Source organism: Rhinoraja longicauda, chromosome 2 (genome assembly GCF_053455715.1).
Source record: "Rhinoraja longicauda isolate Sanriku21f chromosome 2, sRhiLon1.1, whole genome shotgun sequence".
In the NCBI taxonomy this organism is placed as follows: domain Eukaryota; kingdom Metazoa; phylum Chordata; class Chondrichthyes; order Rajiformes; family Arhynchobatidae; genus Rhinoraja; species Rhinoraja longicauda.
The window spans coordinates 33,852,379-33,874,964 of NC_135954.1; the positions used below are offsets into that span (position 1 = coordinate 33,852,379).

The window sequence follows — 22,586 nt, forward strand, 5'->3', positions numbered from 1 at the left end:
ATCGAGCCATAAGTAATGGATTGGAATAGGATAAAATGAAAATGGGTCCTATAGAAAGGTCAACATTAAGAATAGATGTTGAATAGATAAGAATACATTAACGAGCCATACTTTCAGTTTTACGAGCCTTGGTGGCGATTACAAATAGTAATATCTCTATATTGTTGCAGGGATAGAATGTTGAGGGAGTATATTAAATCTGCAGCATCCTGTTTTGCACTTAATCTCATTCAACACCTGCTTCTTGTCCACTATAACCTACAAATGTAACCACAGGATTTGAAACTGCTAAACTCAGGGTTTATGTGCCAAGACTGTGAAGTGCCCAAACAAATGGATATCATTATGCTCAAAATGGTGCAGAAAAGATTCACTATTACCAGGAAGTCAACTGGACTTGAGGGATTGAATAATGAGAGGCTGGATAGACTGGGTCCTTTTTCCCTGGAATGTAGGAGGCCGAGTGTGACTTAATAGAGGTATACTAAATACCAAGAGGGACAGATAAGATGACTAGTTACATTCATTTTCCCAGGTCATATTCATTTTCTCCCCATCCCATACTCCAGACCATTAAGCACCCTTTCCAGGTAAAATAATGTTTTGCTTATACTTCTTCAAACTTGATATTCTGTCTTCAATGTTTGTGATGTCGTTTTCTTTACAGTCGGGAGGCCAAAAGCAGATTAGATTGCTTTGTTAATCTCCTCGGCTCATTCTATGAGCTGAGCTTCTCATCACCTTAATTACCACACTGACTTTGTTTTCCGATGCAATCTCGAAAAGCTGAATGCCATCTCTGGGAGCAATATCTCTTTTGTCATAAAGTGATTATATCTTGGACAGGCCCTTTGGCTTAATTCACCAGTGCTGACCAGTTTTTATATCTAAACTCATCCCATTTGCCTGCATTTGACACATAGCCATCTAAACCTTTTCTGTCCATCTACCTGCTTAAATGTCTTTTAAACATCACCATAGTACAGGCCTCAACAGCTTCCTCTGACAGCTCATTCCATATAAGCACCATATAAGCGTGAAGAAATTGCCATTCAGGTCCCTTTTAAATCTTTCCCATCTCACCTTAAAGCTATGCCCATTTGTTCTGGACTCCTCTACCCTGGGGAAAAATAATATGGCCATTCTACACCTTTCATAATTTTGCATACCTCTATTAGGTCACATCTTGGTATCCCAAAAATCCCAGTCTATCCAGCCTCTCTCCTACACGCCTACACTCCTCCTAAAAATGTTCCAGTCTATACAGCCTCTCCTTATAATTCAACCACTTAAGTCCAGGTAAAACCTGGTGAATCTTTTCTGCACCCTTTCCAGTTTAATGACATCTGTTTGAATGGGCACTGCAACCCTTGTGATGTAAATCCTGAGTTTAGCTGTTTCATATGCAGTTCTACTGCAGGTTCGAGAAACATAACCCTGGGACCCGAAGGATCTCGACCCGAAATGTCGCCCATTCCTTCTCTCCTGAGATGCTACCTGACCTGCTGAGTTACTCCAGCATTTTGTGAATAAATACCTTCGATTTGTACCAGCATCTGCAGTTATTTTCTTACATAACCCTGGGACCCCCTCCCCCCACCCCCAATCACCACTTCACACGTACTCAAAGACTGACTCCAGTTTGCAAAGACTGGATCCGTCCCCACCCACTCCTCCCCAACAGCACTGGCTGGAGTTTGCAAAGGCTGCCCACCCCTCTGCAATCACCAATGTGCACATCCTCACAGAATGACTCCAGTTTAACTATATAATTGCAGAGGTGGAGAGGCTATTCAGAAAACAGAAAAGCCGGAAATCTCCAGGACCGGACAATGTTTCCCCCTCTACCCTCAAGCTCTGTGCCGAACAACTGGCACTGATCTACACAGACATTTTCAACCAGTCCCTGCAAACCTGCACTGTCCCTGTCTGCTTCAAGGTCTCCACTATTGTCCCTGTACCCAAAAAGACAAGGATCACTGGTCTTAATGACTACAGTCGCACTTACCTCTGTAGTCATGAAGACCTTTGAAAGATTTGTGCTGGCCCAGCTGAAAAACATCACAACCCCCCTGCTGGACCCCCTGCAGTTTGCATATAGGGCCAGTAGATTGGTGGACGACACAGTCAATCTAGGCCTGCACTTCATCCTCCAGCACCTAGACCACAAGGGGACCTTTGCCAGGATTCTGTTTGTGGACTTTAGCTCTGCTTTTAACACCATTGTACCAGAGCTACTACACTACAAACTCTCCCAGCTGACTGTGCCTGAACCCCTCTGTCAGTGGATCATCAACTTCCTGACGGACCGGAAGCAGCATGTGAGGCTGGGAAAGCACATCTCGGACCCGCAGACCCTCAGCATAGGAGCACTGCAAGGCTGCGTACTCTCCCCTTTCCTTTACTCTCTCTACACCAATGACTGCACCTCCACAGACTCCTCTGTCAAGCTCCTCAAGTTTGCAGATGACACTACCCTGATTGGACTGATCCAGGATGGGGAGAAATCTGCCTACAGATGGGAAGTGACACAGCTGGCGTCCTGGTGCCATCTCTACTACTTGGAGCTCAATGCTCTTAAGACAGTGGAACTAATTGTAGACTTTCGAAGAGATCCCCCTCCCCTCCCCCCACTCACCATCAACAACACCATAGTCACATCTGTGGAGTCATTTAAGTCCCTTGGAACCATCATCTCCAGGGACCTTAAATGGGGGGCCACCATCGACTCCACAGTCAAAAAGGCCCAACAGAGGACGTACTTCCTGCGGCAACTGAAGAAACACAATCTGCCACAGGCAACGATGGTCCAATTCTATACTGCTATCATTGAGTCCGTCCTCACCTTCTCCATCATGGTCTGGTTTAGCTCAGCCACCAAGCACGACATCCGGAGGCTGCAACGGATCGTTCGCTAAGGATGTTGGCTGCAACCTTCCCCCCATTGACGAACTGTACACTGCAAGGACTAGGAAGCGAGCGGGCAAGATCATCTCTGACCCCTCTCACCCTGGCCACAAACTCTTTGAAGCACTTCTCTCTGGAAGGCGACTCCGGTCTGTCAAAGCAGCCACAGCCAGACATAAAAACAGCTTTTTTTCCACGAGTGATAGTTCTACTCAATAACCAAAGTCTGGAGTCTCTTTTTTGCTCTGGTTTATTTTCACCCACATGTTTAGACCGTAATGGTGTATCCTTATTGTTTTGATGTGTTTATGCTTTATTCTTAATTGTTAACTGTATGTTTGTGTTGTCATTTGTGAGCGGAGCACCAAGGCACATTCCTTGTACCTGCATACTTGGCCAATAAACATATTCATTCATTCATTCACTCATTCATTCATATCACAATTGCTCCTCTTGTTTCTCAGACTGCAAGTCCTGTAAAATTATCTTCTGCCATATGTCTTTTCTTTCTTACCTTTTCCAATTAATCAGATTTTTTAACTTACACCATCATCTTTTATATCATAACATAACATAACATAACATAACAACACTTTATTGTCACTCGGCACAACACCGAACGAAATTTCAGCAGTCACAGCAAAAAAAGAAAAGAACACAGGACACACGACCCCAACACAAACATCCATCACAGTGACTCCAAACACCCCCTCACTGTGATGGAGGCAACAAAACTTCCCTTCTCCTCCCCCCGCACCCACGGACCATCTTGCCCCTATTATCTCTTACTTGTACCCTGGCTTTACAGAGGTAACTTTTTTCATTTTTTATTTACAATTCTAAAGGAAGAAATAAATCTGAAATGTCAACCTGCTTAGATACATGAACACAGAACATAGAACAGTCCAGCACAAGAACAGGCCCCACGTTCCACAATGTCTGTGTCGAACATGATGCCAAGTCCATTTATTTATTTACCTGCACATAATCCATACACCTCCATTCTCTGCACATCCATTTATCTATACAAAAGTCTCTTAAATGCCATTATCATATCTGCCTCAACCACCACGTTCTGGGCACTCACCAGCTTTCAGTGTAAAAATAGTTGCCCCGCACATCTCCGTTAAACTTTGTCCCTCTCACCTGACAGCTATGCCTACATCGTGGCCTGCTTAGTATTTTCAATTTTTTTTTTTTCAGATTTCCATTGTCTGTGGTATTTTGCTTTTGTGTAAGCAATTGATGGTTTGATTGACCAGAATGTAATAGGAATGTAACCTGGCTAGCAGGAGATTATGAAACATTTTATTTTGTTGAAGAAATGCATAACATTTTTTAATAACAGGTGGGAGGTATATGGAATGAAATTGAAATGGAACTTAAGCTGGAAGCGATCCATCCTGTCACTAGAGATATGGATGGCTTGCACACGATAACAAAGCATTATGAGAATGTTAGCAGACAAGTGGCACTGCAACAAACCAACACTCTTGAAGAGCAGAAAAAACATGATCTACTGGATGAACAGGAAATGTATAACGTGGTAAGCTGATTTTGTATGGGTTTTAGAATAAAGTGCATGTACCTATTATTATATTTCATATTTCATATTTCAGATACAGCGCGGAAACAGGTCTTTTCGGCCCACCAAGTCCGCGCCGCCCAGCGATCCCCGCACACTAACACTATCTTACACACACTAGGGACAATTTTTACATTTTACCCAGTCAATTAACCTACATACCTGTACGTCTTTGGAGTGTGGGAGGAAACCGAAGATCTCGGAGAAAACCCACGCAGGTCACGGGGAGAACGTACAAACTCCTTACAGTACAGCACCCGTAGTCAGGATTGAACCTGAGTCTCCGGCGCTGCATTCGCTGTAAAGCAGCAACTCTACCGTTGCGCCACCGTGCCGCCCCATGGTTATATGGGGGTTATATAAACACATTGGTTATTTTAAATCATTTTTATAAATATTTGTTTCAATTTCCTTGGAAATTTGATCAGATAAATATTATTTTGCATGGAGAAGGATGAATTCTTGTAAGTGCACTTACAATGCTCTATCCCATGATCCTGAAATATAGTTAACTAGTCCATATAAAGTTGTGTTAAATGACATTCTATATATATATTTTTTTTTTTGAATCTGGGTATTGCTGACAGCCATTATTGCCCACCCTTAGCATAGAAGTCTGAAGGAAGGTCTCAACCCGAAACCCAAAACGTCACCTATCCATGTTTTCCAGCGATAACGCCTGACTGCTTAATTACTCCAGCACTTTGTCTCCTATTGCCTACCCTTAATTGTTCTTCAGAAGGTGATGGTGCAGTCCTATCAGATAAAATACTCTAAGAATTAGGTTTGGAAGGGAGTCCGAGGACTTAGATTCAGTGATGGCAAAGGAATGGTTGCCTGGATTAGAGGGCTTTAGCTAGAGAGAGAGTTTAGTTTAGTGAAACAGTGTGGAAACAGGTCCTTCGACCCACCGGGACCAGCGATCCCTGTACACTAACACTATCCTACACACATACATGGGACCATTTACTATTTTACCAAGCCAATTAGCCTACAAACCTGTACGTCTTTGGAGTATGGGAAGAAACCGGAGATTCTGGAGAAAATCCATGCAGGTCACGGGGAAAACTTACAAACTCCGCACAGACAGCACCCCTGGTCAAGATCGATCCCATGTCTCTGGCGCTGTAAGGCAGCAACTCTACCACTGCACCACCAGAGGTGCCCAGAGGTTGGATGAATTGGATTGTTTTCTCTGGAATGTTAGAGGCTGTGAGGAGACTTGATAGAAGCATATGAAGTTATGAGGGATATAAATAGGGTGGACATTCAGAACCTTTTCCCCAGTTGCAAGGTGAGAGGGGGATAGTTTAATTGAGATAGGTAGGGCAGATGTTTTACACAGAGGGTGGTAGTAGAGGTAGTTATCATAGTGGTGTTTTAGTTAGGCACATGAATGTTCTGGTGAGCCATGCGCGGCAGAAGGTCCCGGCGAAACGCTGCCATACCCCAACAGCAGGTCTGCTATGGAACCAAGAGGGGGAAGATGCATAGCCTGGCCCTTGCTCGCCCCCAAAGACTGGGCGGTGGAGGGGGTCGGTGGCAGCGGCGGACGCTGGACAAGGGCTGATAAGAAGAACCAAGGGGTATACCTTCTGTGACCTCAAGGTCGGCTGCAGGAGGAGCTCCCGGGGTATGAAGGTTGAAGGTGGCTGTGCAAGGAGAGAGACGACAGTCCATGGGACATCCAGACAGAGGCAACTGCTGCATCAGGCCTTTATTGCCAGCTGCAGTTGGGACTGTGAATTGGTGCCAAAACCTGGTCACTCTTGCATATAGACACAGTGGGCTGTTCCAGTGCATTATGTACTTAACCGGGGATTGCACTTATGTGTGGCAATAATCTTACTGATCTGTATGCAAAAAAGGTATCTCACTATACCTTGGTACCAATGATAATAAAGGAATCATTGAACCATTGAACATGGAAGTGCAAGGAATAGAGGAAAATGGATAATGTAGAGGCAGATGAGTTCAGTTCAGCTAGACATCATCTTTGGCACAAACAGTGAGGGCTGAAGGGCCATTCCTGTGCTATACTGTTCTATCTCCAATGTTATATTTTTCCAAATCAGGATGGTGCTCACCTCCATTGGGAATCCTTGTGTTTCCCTGCATCTGAATCCCTTGTCCTCCCTGATAGTAGAATTTGTGTATTAGGGAGGTGCTGTTTGGAAGCATAAGCAAGTTATTGCAATGCATTTTATGTGATGCACATAATCAAATGGACTGCTTTATCCTTGCTGGTGTGATATCCCAGGGTGCTGTTGCAGCAGCATTAATCCAGGCATGTGGTGGATATTCCATCACACTCCCGTGGTGCATTGTACAGTGCCCTCCATAATGTTTGGGACAAAGGTCCATCATTTATTTATTTGCCTCTGTACTCCACAATTTGAGATTTGTAATAAGAAAAAACACGTGGTTAAAGTGCACATTGTATGATTTTAATAAAGGCCATTTTTATACATTTTGGTTTTACCATGTAGAAATTACAGCAGTGTTTATACATAGTCCCCCCATTTCAGAGCACCGTAACGTTTGGGACACAGCAATGTCATGCAAATGAAAGAACTCATGTTTAGTATTTTGTTGCATATCCTTTGCATGTAATGACTGCTTGAAGTCTGCAATTCATGGACATCACCAGTTGTTGGGTGTCCTCTCTGGTGATGCTCTGCCAGGCCTGTGTTACAGCCATCTTTAGCATGCTAGTTTTGGGGGCTAGTCCCCTTCACTTTTCTCTTCAGCATATAAAAGGCATGCTCAAATGGGTTCAGATCAGGAATTGACCATTTTTTTTAGCTTTGAAAAACTAGTTTGTTGCTTTAGCAGTATGTTTGGGATCACTGTGTTGCTGTAGAATGAACCGCCGGCCAATGAGTTTTGAGGCATTTGTTTGAACTTGAGCAGATAGGATGTGTCTATACACTTCAGAATTCATTATGCTACTACCATCAGCAGTTGTATCATCAATGAAGATAAGTGAGCCAGTACCTTCAGCAGCCATACATGCCCAGGCCATAACACCCCCACCACCGTGTTTCACGAATGAGGTGGTATGCTTTGGATCTTGGGCAGTTCCTTCTCTCCTCCATACTTTGCTCTTGCCATTACTCTGATATAAGGTCATCTTTGTCTCATCTGTCCACAAGACCTTTTTCCAGAACTGTGGTTGCTCTTTTAAGTACTTCTTGGTAAAATGTAACCTGGCCATCCTATTTTTGCAGCTAACCAGTGGTTTGCATCTTGCAATGTAGCCTCTATTTCTGTTCATGAAGTCTTCTGTGGACAGTGGTCATTGACAATTCCATACCTGACTCCTGAAGAGTGTTTCTGACCTGTCGCACAGGTGTTTGGAGATTTTTCTTTATTATAGAGAGAATTCTTCTGTCGTCAGCTGTGGAGGTCTTCTTGGCCTGCCAGTCCCTTTGCGATTAGTAAGCTCATCATTGCTCTCTTTCTTCTTAATGATGTTCCAAACAGTTCATTTTGGAAAGCCTAAAGCTTGGCTGATGTCTCTAACAGTTTTATTCTTGTTCCTCAGTCTCATAATGGCTTCTTTGACTTTCATTGGGACAACTTTGGTCCTCATGTTGATAAACAGCAATAAAAGTTTCCAAAGGTGATGGAAAGACTGGAGGAAAGACTAAGTGCTGAGAGCTCTCTTATACCTGCATTAAGGAGGCATTTAAACACCCCTGAGCAATTACAAACATCTGTGAAGCCATGTGTCCCAAACATTATGATGCCCTGAAATAGGGGGGACTATGTATAAATACTGCTGTAATTTCTACATGGTGAAACCAAAATGTATAAAAATACCCTTTATTAAAATCTGACAATGTGCACTTTAACCACGTGATTTTGTTTTTCTATTACAAATCTCAAATTGTGGAGTACAGAGGTAAATAAATAAATGATGGGTCTTTGTCCCAAACATTATGGAGGGCAATGTAGATGGTAGAAAGGCCATGCATTATCCAGTTGGAATTACAGCTAGATATGGTTGTGTGTGCTCAAATCTTATCTGTAGTACTCACATGCTGTGCTTGCTATCCTGAATGGGATGTTCTTGAAGCCACCTCTACAGTGAGCATTGTTCTTCTATAGGTGGTTCAATTATACCCCACCACTAATGTGGCAAATCTGTAGAGCTCTGAATTGTTGATTCTGAGATTTCTTCGACAACTGACAACTCTTTTTTAGGTGTGCCTGGTTGAGCCTTTGACATGGCCTCCTGAACTCTTTAAACCTCTGGTTTAATAATAATGATAGAGTGATGGATATGCTGAGTCATAATGTTAGATTGTGGTAGTGCACATTAATGCTGCTACTGATGAATCACAGTGCATCGTGAATACCCAGAGCATAGTTGTTGTTCGGTTGCTGAAGGCATGCAGTATGCTTGCCTTTGTTGGTCAGGGCTTTAACTGCAGGAGTCAAGAGGTCATGATGCAGCTTTTTAGGGCTTTGGTTAGGCATATTTGGAGTTCGGGGTCAGGGTTTTACAAGAAGTATGTGGAGGCTTTGGAGAGGGTGCTGAAGCAGTTTACCAGAATACAATAGACAATAGGTGCAGGAGGAGGCCATTCGACCCTTAGAGCCAGCACCGCCATTCAATGTGATCATGGCTGATCATTCTCAATCAGTACCCCGTTCCTGCCTTCTCCCCATACCCCCTGACTCCGCTATCCTTAAGAGCTCTATCCAGCTCTTTCTTGAATGCATTCAGAGAATTGGCCTCCACTGCCTTCTGAGGCAGAGAATTCCAGAGATTCACAACTCTCTGACTGAAAATGTTTTTCCTCATCTCAGTTCTAAATGGCCTACCCCTTATTCTTAAACTGTGGCCCCTTGTCCTGGATGAGAGGATATTAGCTATAAGGAGAGGTCAGACAGACTTGGATTATTTTCTCTGGAAACCCGGAGAGACCTTATGGAAGTATATAAAATTATAAGAAGTATAAATAGGATTAACAGTCAGAACCTTTTTCCGAGGGTGGAAATGTCAGACTAAAGTACATAGTTTTAAGGTGAAAGAAGCAAAGTTTAAAGGAGATGTGTGGGGCATGTTTTTTGCACAGAGGGTGGTCAGTGCCTGGAATGAGCTGCTAGGGATGGCAGATATTATGGTGCTGTTTAAGAGGCTTTTAGATAGGCACTTGGATATGCAGGGAATGGAGTGATATGGAACATGTGCAGGCAGATAAGATTAGTTTATCATGGCATCATGTTCAGCATCGACATTGTGGGCCAAAGGGATCAGAAAATTAAAAAATTGCAAAAAATATTTAGCCTGTAATCTACTCTTAATTCTTATGGTTATCCTGAATACAAAACAGAAGAAGGCCACGTGACAGATTCGGTTCATGCCAGCTTGTAGGAGACCAATTTCAGTAGTTTCTTTCTTTCCAAGTATTCTTGCAACATTGTCTCTCAACATATCCATTATTTCCCTTTGATTCCTTTTGTCATTACTGTAGTCAATTAACCTACCAGCACACTAGTTTATTATATTAATAGGACCATATGAACAAATATAATTTCTCATCTCTTCAGTCCCTATTTTTGTGGTGGTGTTTAACTTTTGTTTTTCAAAGATACAACATAACTTCAAACAAAAAGAATTATTCGCGAAATCATGGGATGAGCTTGTTGCTAGGACATCAAACTATGACATTTTGAAGGCAAGTATCGTTTGATTTGGTAAATTAAATCATAATATATTTAAGAATCGATCTCTCATTTGGATTGCCTGCTTATTATTTTATGTACTGAATTATGTCAAAGTTAGTCTCAAATATGTATTTGGCTACATTAACCCTTTTTTAGCATCTTAACTTGGAATTCAAGTCTGTGTCACCGTGAATCTATCATTTAAAGCCTTTTAATATATTAGTTTGCAAATTTCTATTGTAGATTTATCTTCAAATTTAAAGAAATCTTGTGTGACCAATTATTTATTGATACAACAATTGGTTACATTTAAGAAGATAATTCTGCCTTTTCTTACAACTTCTATCAGATAACTTTCAGATTATCTTTCTGGTTTTAGAAAGCTAAAAAAAATCAACAACAGTCTATCCAATCTTCGCGGTCCAAGGAAAAACAACATGGCTACATTTTCCACCAGCCTGAAATTACAGGTGTACGCACAACTGTAAGTAATTATCACATGAGAACACTAATTTATCTGAAACATTAATTCTGTTTCTCTCTACATAGATGTTGCCAATGTGCTAAGTATTTTCAACATTCTCTATTTCATATGCGACAAACTATTATCAGTTATCAACTTAAGTTTAAGTACCAATATAGTAATACATTATCTCTTGCTATTCAGTAATTCTACTGGCGACGGTGGGGTAGTAAAGATATCTTCTCGTGAGATATGCTTAAATAATACCATTGACTAATTATTAGAAATAATGTCTTCATATTACATTTCCATCTATCTCGTCCCTTAATCATGTTTTGTTCCGAATGCCCACCTGTTTGTAGATAAGAATATTAAAATCATCCATTCATTGACTGTTTCAAATTAATACAAAATCCTAGTGTTTATGTCAAAATAGAGATTCACTTTTATCCCGCCAGCTAAAATGGTTCCGCAATTTCCAAAAGTGTATTTTATGAAATGATATTTAAAGAGCACCTTGGTACGGTTTGAACTTTTACAGGCTCTTGACTTGCAACTGTTATAGAGTCATCGTGTCTTGCAGCGTGGAAACAGGCTATTCAGCCCAACTTGCCCACACTGGCCAACATGCCCCATCTACACTAGTCCCATGTTTGGCTCATATCCCACCAGGGACACTTCAGTCACTTGCCCTTCCTAATTTTCTAAGAATAGATCTAGCTTTGCTCTTATCCTTATAGAGCCCTCTACATATTGCCTGAGAAAGCTTTCCTGAACAATGCTTAATGAGTTCACAGATGGCACTAAAATAGGTGGTATCGTAAATTGTGTTGAGAAGAGAGGGGTAAGATAGTTAAGAATTATAGTAGGAATTGGCTGAGTATGATTATAATGGGAATTGCTGGACCAAGGAATGGCTAATGGTGTTTAATTTAGATTAGTAGGAGGTGGTGTATTTTGGAAGGTCAAATCAGGCCATGTGAATGGTTGCCCCCTGGGAATGCATTGAATACTAAATTATGGCAGTTGCTAAACAACTCAGCAAAAAGCAGCCAACACCTTTTAAATGTGGATGAACTATATTTTTCCGCATTAATTGGCATCAGTTAGTCCAATTCCACAGTAAATCTCAGACTAAATGTATTTTGTTTCTCTTTCAAGTGCAATAGAAGAACCCTTTATTGATTCGTTAGCTATTAAAGTTCAGAAAAAGTGCCCATAAAAGAATAGCTAATCGGTCTTCTTTCCATGAATACCATCAAACCTACTGCATGTTTTCAGATTGTCCTGTATTTTTGATTTATATAAGATAGCAATTTTTTTTTAAATTAACACTACTACTTTGAAAAATATATAGGATCAAACCCAATGGGTGAATTTACCATGAATAATTAAAAAATCACCATGATACTTTGGTTAATTTTATTCAAGAAATGTAATCATACAATTTACTCTGTTCTATCGCTGTATGTCTCTCCAACATGGGCACAACTAAGTAGTTAAACCAAAGTTTAGTTTCATTCGATAATTGGGTTTTATCATTATCAGAGTACACTGAAAGCTCAGTGATTAATATTTGTGTTTTACTTTTGCATCAGGGTTTCTGGGGCCGTTTGATCTCAATGGAAAGTACACCACCGCAGTTTTTAGAAGAATCATTATCCTCTGAAAATCTTGAAGCTTCCCAAGGAGATGAATCACAGAAAAATGCAGATGCTGCAAAGAATGGGAGAGTTAAGACATGTCCTGTTTCTGTAAAATAAGTGCACAATATCAATTACAATAAATCAATTCAGGGTATAGCTTGGTGATTTCATTGCATTTGACTTTTAGGTTAAAACAAATTCTGAACAACATATGGTTAACCAGTCATTTAAGTGCATTTGCTTAGAGTATAAGTGATTTATAAAACAGTGAAAGACCATAATGCAGCAAAGTGAAAGAAACAGAAAGGAAATGAAGAACTAAGTAGGCCATACAACATCTGTAGTAAGAACAGGTCAATTTAATATTCTGGTTCTGTTGAAAAGTCTATATGCAAGAACTTGGTTGAAGAGTTCAGTGATTCAAGTATGTTTTGTTTTAATTCATTACTGAGAACAAATTAATTTGAATTCCATTTAATGCCAGGGTTTTTTTAAGGATGCTTTAAATCAGATGAAGACACAAGGAACTGCAGATGCTGGTTTCCAAAAAAGAACCACTAAGATCTGGATTAACTCGGGAGTCATGCAGCAACTCTGGAGGACATGGATAGGTGATGTTTCAATTTGGGACTCTTCTTTAATGCAGGGTCCCCAACCAAAATGTTACTATCCATGTCTTCCAGATATGCTGCCTGACCCCTGAGTTACTCCAGCACTTTGTGATCAAAAGATTCATCCAGATCTAGTGATACACCATAATTGTTCAATGTAACTTTATTTTTAAACCATGCTTTTTTATTGTGGGGTATGGAACTCACTGCCTGACAAGGCGGTAGAGGCATAAATTCATGATCCACTGTACCATAAAGAATACAAGTTGAATTGGAAAGATAATTTGGCTTCTTCCGTGACATTTGTAATTCTATTTTGTTTGTAAAACAAGGGTGTTAGTGGAGAGTCAACACGTATCAGCAATAATTTTCACGAGAACAATGTGGAAAAATGTCAACCCTAAAATTCTATGGCAATGTGCTGTATATTTCAGCAATACACTATTGAAAACAACTATTCCAGTAGCAAAGGGCAATATCGATCATTTCCCAGTTTGAGTTCTGTTTTCATATCTGATATGATTTCCATGTCAGACACACATCAAAAGTTGTTAATCATTAAGGAAGTATTGCCAGGAAACAAAGCCATGACTTCTGTACAACATAATACCTGCTCTTCTATATCTGGATCTCAACTAAATCCTCAATATATAATAGCATTCTGAGCTTTCCAATCACTCACTTTACCAGCATGGATACCCAGATACATAACGCCATACACCATGGAAACAGGCCCTTCGGCTCAACTTGTTCACACTGACCAACATGTTCCATCCAAAAAGGGTCTCTATCCGAAACATCACCCATTCCTTCTCTCCCGAGATGCTGCCTGACCCGCTGAGTTACTCCAGCATTTTGTGTCTATGTTCCATCTAAACTAGCCCCACCTGCCTATGTTTGCCCCATATCCATCTAAACCTATCCTATTCATATACCTGTCTAAATGTTTCTTAAATGTTGCAATAGTTTCTGCCTTAACTCCCTCCTCTAGCAGCTTGTTCCATACACCCACAACCCTTTGTGTGAAAAAGTTACCCCTCAGGATCCTATTAAATCTTTCCCCCACCTCACCTTAAATCTATGTCATCTGGTTCGCAAGTGCCCTACTCTGGGGAAAAGACTCTGCGCATTTACCCGATCTATTTCATTCATGATGTTGTACACCTCTCCAAGATTTTCCTCATTCACCTGCGCTATAAGCAATGCACCTCAGAGTTCTCCACTGTCGCACTATTTTGATATGTTTTCTTTAGTTCTCTGGAAATATGGACAATGGCATGTCATCTCACATTATACTCCATTTCGCATGTCATTTCTCAATCACTCAACCTCCTTTGTGGCCTCCTTTTCACAGTTTCCTTTTTATTTAATATCTTGTTTCATCAGAAAGGTTAACATCTATACTTTCATTTCCTTGAGGTAATTAATATAAATTGTAAAATGTAAAAAGCATGACGGTGATTGAGTGGCACCCAAGGTAAAATAATAACTTAAGGCCCACAAACAAGACATCATAACAACTCCTAACAACATCTTCACCTTTTACACCACATTATTTTCTGTGTCCTTGCATTTTTCTAATTCCTTTTTTGTTGTTTATTTTTTGCTTGAATTGGAGGGAATTAACTATGAGGAGAGATTGGACTAATTTGGATTGTGTTCGCTGGAGTATCAGAGACTGAGGGGCAACCTGATAAAAGTATGTAAAATTGTGAGAGGTATAGATAAGGTAAATATTTAGCCTTTTTATGGATGGAAATGTCAAATACTAGGGGACATAGGTTTAAAATGAGAGAGCAAAAGTTTAAAGAAAATGTGCAATCAGATAGATCAGCCATGATTCAATGGCGGAGTACTTAATGGGCTGAATGGCCTAATTCTGCTCCTACCTATGCAAGGCAAGTTTTTAACAGAGAGCGATAGGTGCCTGGAACTCACTGCCATAGGAGGTGGTAGGAGATATGGTAGCAACATTTAAGAAGCATTAGAGAACACATGAACAAATAGGGAATAGAGTGATACAGACCATGTGCAGTCAGATGCGATTATTTTAATTGGCATCATGGTTGATGCAGACATGGTGGGTCAAAAGGCTGCACTGTTCTCTGTGCTAAGGAAATATTTTGAAGCAACATAAATTTAGATTGGAGGTTTCCTCCACTGGGAAATATGTTGAATACACAGAGATGGATTTGCAAGGTCCTATCCTGGAATTGTACCTATGGTACAAAGTACCCGGAACTGACAGTGCTTGTTTTTTAAAATTTTCTTTGGTATTAATAGAAATGAAAAGCAAGTAGTTATGTGATGGCTGTCAGTCTGCAAATCTAGAGGTTCAAAATCTATTCTATAGTTTTATGAACACAAATGTTTCCAAACACTAAGTAAGGTAACAACAGAAGATATTCCTGAGCACCATACTTTCACCACACAATTTACCACTCCAAACAGCACTGGTGATACACTACATATGAAAAGTATTAGCATTAAACAGAATAACAGCAATTAGGGTGCCTATCTTTATATTTAACAGGTGTAGCCCAAAGATCATTAAGTTAGAGATTTTCATCCATTATATCTGGATCTGTTAGGTATCAATCGACTAGGTCTGAAAATCAACAAAAAGAACTGCAGATATTGGAAGTTTGAAATAACAACAAAAAATATTGGGAATACTCAGCAGGTTTGACAGCATCTGTGAATAGGGTGAAATTAGGTGATCCAAAATCAAGAGTACAGTGTTGAAGAATTCAATATTGATTCCTGCAAGCTGCAAGCTGCTCAGATGGAAAATGAGACACTTCCTTGATCTTGGGTTGGGCTTTGTTGTAACAGTGCAGGAGGCCACTGACAGAAGGTTAGGGAGGGGATGAAATAGTGAATTAAAGTGTGGCAAGTAATTCCCACATAAGGTACTAATAACTCGATGAATGATAGTGACAAACTTTCCATTCACAATGACGTAAAATGTGTTATTTTTTTAATATTCACTCCACATTTCCATTGTAAAGGTGGTACAATGTACAATTAAAGTTTCAAATGGATCTAGGACAAGATGATAACCATCATCAGTAAATATATTTTAGTTTACAATCACAATAACAGTGACCATCTGTCTAGCGTCTTCAGTGTAAATTTAAGAAAAGGTGTTTCATGTGAGTACTATTAAACAGAAAATGATGTTGAGGCACGCACGAAGATTTCAAAGGTAGGGAAGGGTTAATCTGTGGAGAAATTTAAAAAAGGATGATTTTTTAAATGGAGATCTCATTTAACCAGGTGTGGGTGTTGCTCAGAAAGCACAGGTGTGATGGGGGAATTAGCAGGGATTTAGATTACCTCAAATTTATGGAGAGTTGTATCAAAAATGCTCAGCTAAGAGTGTATTGATATAGACAAATCTAAGGTTAAGAAGTCTGAAGGATCTCAATCTGAAACATCACCCATTCCCTCGCTCCAAAGATGCTGCCTGTCCCGCTGAGTTACTCCAGCATTTTGTGTCTACCTGGGGGTAAGAAGGTCATGATTGAGGGCTTCTGGAGCAAGCTGTGGATGGGGTGAAGGGAGGCAATTATACAGAAGTGGTCTCATTCAGGACACAAATCTGAGGTCCATTTCAATGTGGTCTAATATAGTAGCACGTTTATGAACAATTTGTTTTATTTTCAAAAGTTTCCAAGGAGATGTTGAAAGGCTGGAGCAATTAGGCTTATATACACTGGAATTTAGAAGGATGAGGGGGGATCTTATTGAAACATATAAGATTAGACACATTAGAGGCAGGAAACATGTTCCCAATGTTGGGGGAGTCCAGAACAAGGGGCCACAGTTTAAGAATAAGGGGTAGGCCATTTAGAACGGAGATGAGGAAGAACTTTTTCAGTCAGAGAGTGGTGAAGGTGTGGAATTCTCTGCCTCAGAAGGCAGTGGAGGCCAGTTCGTTGGATGCTTTCAAGAGAGAGCTGGATAGAGCTCTTAAGGATAGCGGAGTGAGGGGGTATGGGGAAAAGGCAGGAACGGGGTACTGATTGAGAGTGATCAGCCATGATCGCATTGAATGGCGGTGCTCGCTCGAAGGGCTGAATGGCCTACTCCTGCACCTATTGTCTATTGTCTATTGAGATGGGTGGACATCGGCTACCAAAAGATTTATGATGTGGAATGAAACAATGGCTTCTGTCTTCCTAGAACACAAAGTGCTGGAGTAACTCAGCAGGTCAGGCAATGTCTTTAATGCATTCAAGAGAGAACTAGATAGAGCTCTTAAGGATAGCGGAGTCAGGGGGTATGGGGAGAAGGCAGGAACGGGGTACTGATTGAGAATGATCAGCCATAATCACATTGAATGGTAGTGCTGGCGCGAAGGGTCGAATGGCCTATTCCTGCACCTATTGTCTATTGGCAATGTCATTGGAGGACATGCATAGGTTTCTGTCTGCCTAGTGTTTATTGACAGTAATGTATGTTAAATAAACAAAACAACCTGGTAATTTAGAAATGGCCGAGGTGTTATCATTGTACCTGGAGAAAATGCAGGTGTTTTTGGTTGTAATTTTAGGAAGCAGCTAATAGATGAAAAGAAGAAGAGATGAAAATAAGAATGGATCCTTGGAGAATGCCAGAGATAACATTGTCGGTGATGGAGGTAAAGCCATTACTGTTGGTTATTTGACCATGACTGGATTGATAATAATAAAATCATAGAGTGCTGTTCCACCAAATCTGAAAATGAAGACTAGTAGAGGACAAAGAAAACATATATAAAATATTATTCAAATCAGTTTGAGTCATTTAATTTTAGTTCTTGAAGGTAGGGAATGGCAGATTTATTTTTATAGCCTGTAATTTTGATTAGCTTAGAATAACGTAATCAAACTCCGTAGTCACAAACGCATCTGATTTGTCATCCCTCTTTAAGTTGATTAAAATGATAAAATCTTTCAAATGTCAAACTCTAAATGTTTGCAAATTTTAGATAACTAATTAACAAAATTATAGGTTATATAAACAATCTTAATACTTAATTCACTAAATTCTTTTCATCTTGATAACAAAGATAAAACTTATAAAACATTGATTTTATCAAATCAAAAACGATAACACAATCATCGATATGACGTTCATCAACGATACAAGAAATTCAATATTTCATATGGCAATTTTTTATGATAATTAGTAGGAGTTGCTAATTAAGTCCTTTGTGAACAGTAGTTTGCATGCATTATGTGCAGGGCAGAGATAAACATTTTCATCACTTGGAACTGACTACTGTGCAAATATATTACACATTTTGGGCTTACACTGCTGATACAAATTTTATATAAAATTGTAGAATGAGGAAAGGGGCATTATTTCTTTTCGTAGACGTTTCGTAGGATATCTGTTCAGGAGAGATATCCTCCATTATAACATCCTTAAAAGAGCAGAACACACTGACTGTCATAACCTTGCCCTCAACATAACCTTAACAGAAGTCAAGGGAGGGTTGCATAATGACATTTCAACACAAAGAAGGTTTGAGATACCTCTGTCAATTTATCGTTTGTCTCTAAACTGACATACCATTTCAAGATTATTTCATTCAAAATCAAAATTGCTGTCAAAATCAAAATTCTTTCCCCAATCTCTTCAAAAACTTCTGATAATCCGATAGGTTTCCATTTCCCACCGCCCTCTTATTTGCCATCTACCTGTATCAACCCCCACCCCCACCGCCCCAACAATACTGTTTCTTAGTACATTTCGTTTTTATGTATGATATATAACATTATACGACAGTTCTTTCGCACAAACTACAAGTCATGAATGAACCAACAATACCACTTAGCTTAAATCAACAAACTGAAACCATTTAAGAAAAATCTTCACAAAACCTTCATACCTCTAGCTATGTAAGACTTGAGTTGTGATTTAAAGTTAGCAACCTGAAATATTAACTTTGTTTCTCTTTCCTTGGTTGCTGCCTGACCTGTTGAGTGTTTACAGCATTTTTTTAAACTTTTATTCCAATACTTTACTCACACTCCATCATTACCCACTGTCCCTGATTATGTAATGTTCTTTACTCTTATTTGGACATTAAACTGCAAAAATATGGTGCACTTTTTTGGCCCTGTGAAAAAACTAACTGAAATTATAAAAATTGTTCGCACATTTCTTTATAAAAAAATATTGTATGGGCTGACCTCCATGATGTCATATTTACTGTGTAAGTAAGAACTGCAGATGCTGGTTTAAATCGAAGGTAAACACAAAATGCTGGAGTAACTCAGCGAGACAGGCAGCATCTCGGGAGAGAAGGAATGGGTGACGTTTTGGGTCGAGTCTAAAGAAGGGTCTCGACCCATAAACTTCATCCATTCCTTCTCTCCAGAGATGCCTCCTGTCCCGCTGAGTTACTCCAGCATTTTGTGTCATATTTACTAATCCCTATAGACGTAGATTTTTTTTTTTAAAGAGTAACATATTGTAGTGCACACGTGCAGTTTCCCAGTAATGAACTAGAAACAATTCAGATATTCTATAGAATCACAGAATCACAATTCTAGAGTTTCAAGTAGAAACGGTTAATAGATTTGGTTCGGCACCAGTTCCAATACAACTTCTATTGTGCAAAATCAAATTTTAAAACTAACATACAGATTGAAGTTAAAAGATTAATATGTGGAAAGACATTACATGGTACTGCACATTTGCTCAGTGAAAAGAGCTCCATTGTAACTTGGTATTGATGACTTCAATATTGATGGTTCATAAATAATATGAATATGCTATAATTGTTAGAGAATTGAAGCTGAAAATTAATCCATGCCTCTTAAAAAAAAAAAAAAAATTTAAAATCTAATTAATATGGAATAATTTCTGTGCATTATTCATGAGGTTTTTCAACCAATGGCATCCAAACTATCTCACTGAAAGTATTTGATAGATTTTTATCAAAATAACAGGATTATTATACATATATAATTGCATTCTATAAGTGAAAAGGTATTTGTTTAAATATGCAAATCCATCTGTTACGTTTGTTTTCTATCAATTTTATTGAAAATAGATTAAAGGAAGTTGTAACTTTTTGTGCCAAATAGGGTGAACGCAGATTTATTTTTATTATCTATTTATTCTCAAAATGCTGAAGTAACTCAGCAGGTCAGCCAGCATCTCAGGAGAGAAGGAATGGGTGACGTTTCGGGTCGAGACCCTTCTTCAGACTGATGTCAGGGGGGCAGGACAAAGGAAGGATATAGGTGGAGACAGGAAGACAGTGGGAGATCTGGGAAGGGGGAGGGGAAGAGAGGGACAGAGGAACTATCTAAAATTGTTATCTTTCTAATAAAGTTGTTATTATCTATTTAGCCTTTTAATTTCTGTGACAAATAAGAACTTGTAGTTCAGTATGTGGAAAGTTGATTATAATTTCCGAGTCGCTGTCTTTGAGTTGATATCATTAAAAGAAAAGTGTGTACCACTTATTTATTTGCATGATGATAAAAATGAAATGCTTTTGCTGTCAACTAAGAAAGTAAACTGTAAAACTCAGAATATCATTTATTATATATAATAGTTTGTTTCAATTTTTTTAATTATGTTTTTGATATAATTAACCTTTCTATCTTAGACATTTTTGTACATTAATTTACAGAAATTATGGAATAATTTATTGCTTTAGCAGACCGAATGCTTGAAGTGTGTAGATCTAGTGTAATTTCAATAACAAGCTATAAAAAAATTAAGAATAAAAAGCAATAAGTCATGTATGTTCAATGATGAATACAATTTATTCACAATAAAGGACAATTTTGGACATTCAGTCTCATTTTTACAGAAATAAACACATTATTTTCACTGTTCTACGTTCAAGTAACAATTAAATGACTCACTGAAGAATCTTTAACACAACCCCAAAAATGACAGGCGCTTAAATGTAGATGAGGAAATTCCAGCTCAGTCCAGTGAACAAACACAATAACAAAATATACTTGTAGTCTTTCCAGTGTCTATAAAAATAACATTACCATTTGATATGCATTTGAATTATTGACTTATTAACTTATGTTATTAACTTATTTTGTTTTAAAGTAAGGCTGTCCGTAAAACACTTCTCTAGGACCAATTCTATAAGGTTGCTTTTTAATATCAGTTATGGATGAGTTTATATTGAAAGATTACAGATTCCATGTAGACAATGCCTTACTTCTATTACCTGATGCTGACTGTATATTATAAGGATAAACAGAGCTTAGCTGCTTTACCAGTGCAAATGTCTAAATGTAGCATGAACTAAAGAGTTTTAAAAATCCAACCTTTTAAAACCAAAGTTGACACGACACTGGAATGGTGTCACAAGAACACGTGACAAATACAAACGATAAAGACTACATGGCCTATTATTAGATTATCCATTTAATAAGACTCATCAGATCAAGCACTTTCTTAAATGATTCGAAGGATGTTCTCCCCATTACTCTACCTTACATTTGAATCCCTGAATTACGCACTTTTTCAAAAGAAAATACTTCCTTGTGTCAAAGCCTAACAATGTATGGCTGTCGGACATGGGACTGCAAATGCCATGAATCTGGAGCAGAAAATTATCTGCTGGAGGAATGCAGTGGGCCACGTAGCATCTGTGAAGACAAAGCGAGAGTCAACATTTTGGGTCAGGATTCAGAGCATGAGAAGATAGCCTATAAAGAGGTGAGTGGAAGGAGTGAAGCAGGAGCTGAAGAGTGATGTGAGATGTTCTCCTGCAGAAGGTTGTGCCTTTATCCTCTGGAATCAGATTTTTTAATAAATACTTATTCTTTTGGATATGGATATCACTAAATAGGAAAGCATCTCATTGCACTTAGCTAATTGATCTCAAGAAGGTGCTGGTAGACTTTTTTTCTTTAAAAAAATGAACTCCGTTGGATTTAAGGTATCCCTGTATGTTCCTGTGTGGGTTGTTCCAGGATTTTGTTCCATTGCCGATGAAGGAACAACAGTGCATATTCGAGTGCATTGGTGAATGGTCTGAAGGTGATTTTGCAGGTGATTACATTGCAAAGCATTTGAACTTGAAAGCTTGTTATCAGCGAAAAGCAAGATTGCACGGTAAGTAGAACCAAAGATACCTCTCGCAGTGTACCCTATTGAGAGTGGATTTTGCAATAAGATTATGCTGACTAGTATAACCAGTAGATAAGCCACCTGACTTGCCCAAGATAGTGAACAACTTTCTAAGTGTTGTCCAAGCCACAAATAGACAACTGGAGATATTCCACCATTGTCCACTCCAAGGGCTTTAAGTTTGTTGTGGGAAGCCAATGGATGAGCCAGTCATTCCAGCTTGCCTTTGACCTGCCTGGAATTCACAATAATTAAGCAGCTGTCAAACTAAGTCCCTCATCCACATTAATCTCAAATTATAGTTGCTGAGCAATTAAATTAGAAGATTAGTAAATTGGCCGATTAGAAAATTTAACAGTTAATATAAGCAAGGCTTGCTCAAGGGGAGCGGCCGAGTGCCTTGTGAGTAAAGTGCGAGACCTTGGCTCAAGAGTCTTCGGCGAGGAGGCTACACCTGATTTGAAACTTGTGATTTTTTTGTCCACTAAAGAAATGGCGGGCAGGTTGGTGCAGTGTGTTTCCTGCAGGATGTGGGCGGTTGGGGACACCGATGGAGCTTCTGGAGACACAACCTGCAGGAATTGTGT

General features: G+C 39.3%; 1 protein-coding gene across 1 annotated transcript in view; it reads left to right on the top strand.

Annotated features, from left to right (window-relative positions):
- cfap69 (cilia and flagella associated protein 69) overlaps window positions 1-14,168 on the top strand; it is an 84,912-nt gene extending 70,744 nt beyond the window's left edge. Inside the window, exons 20-23 of the mRNA XM_078427779.1 lie at window positions 4,256-4,453; window positions 10,096-10,182; window positions 10,551-10,655; window positions 12,233-14,168. Coding sequence (XP_078283905.1) covers window positions 4,256-4,453; window positions 10,096-10,182; window positions 10,551-10,655; window positions 12,233-12,397 — 555 coding nt within the window. The 3' untranslated portion in view covers window positions 12,398-14,168. The remainder of the gene's footprint in view (window positions 1-4,255; window positions 4,454-10,095; window positions 10,183-10,550; window positions 10,656-12,232) is intronic.
- Window positions 14,169-22,586: the final 8,418 nt, after the last annotated feature.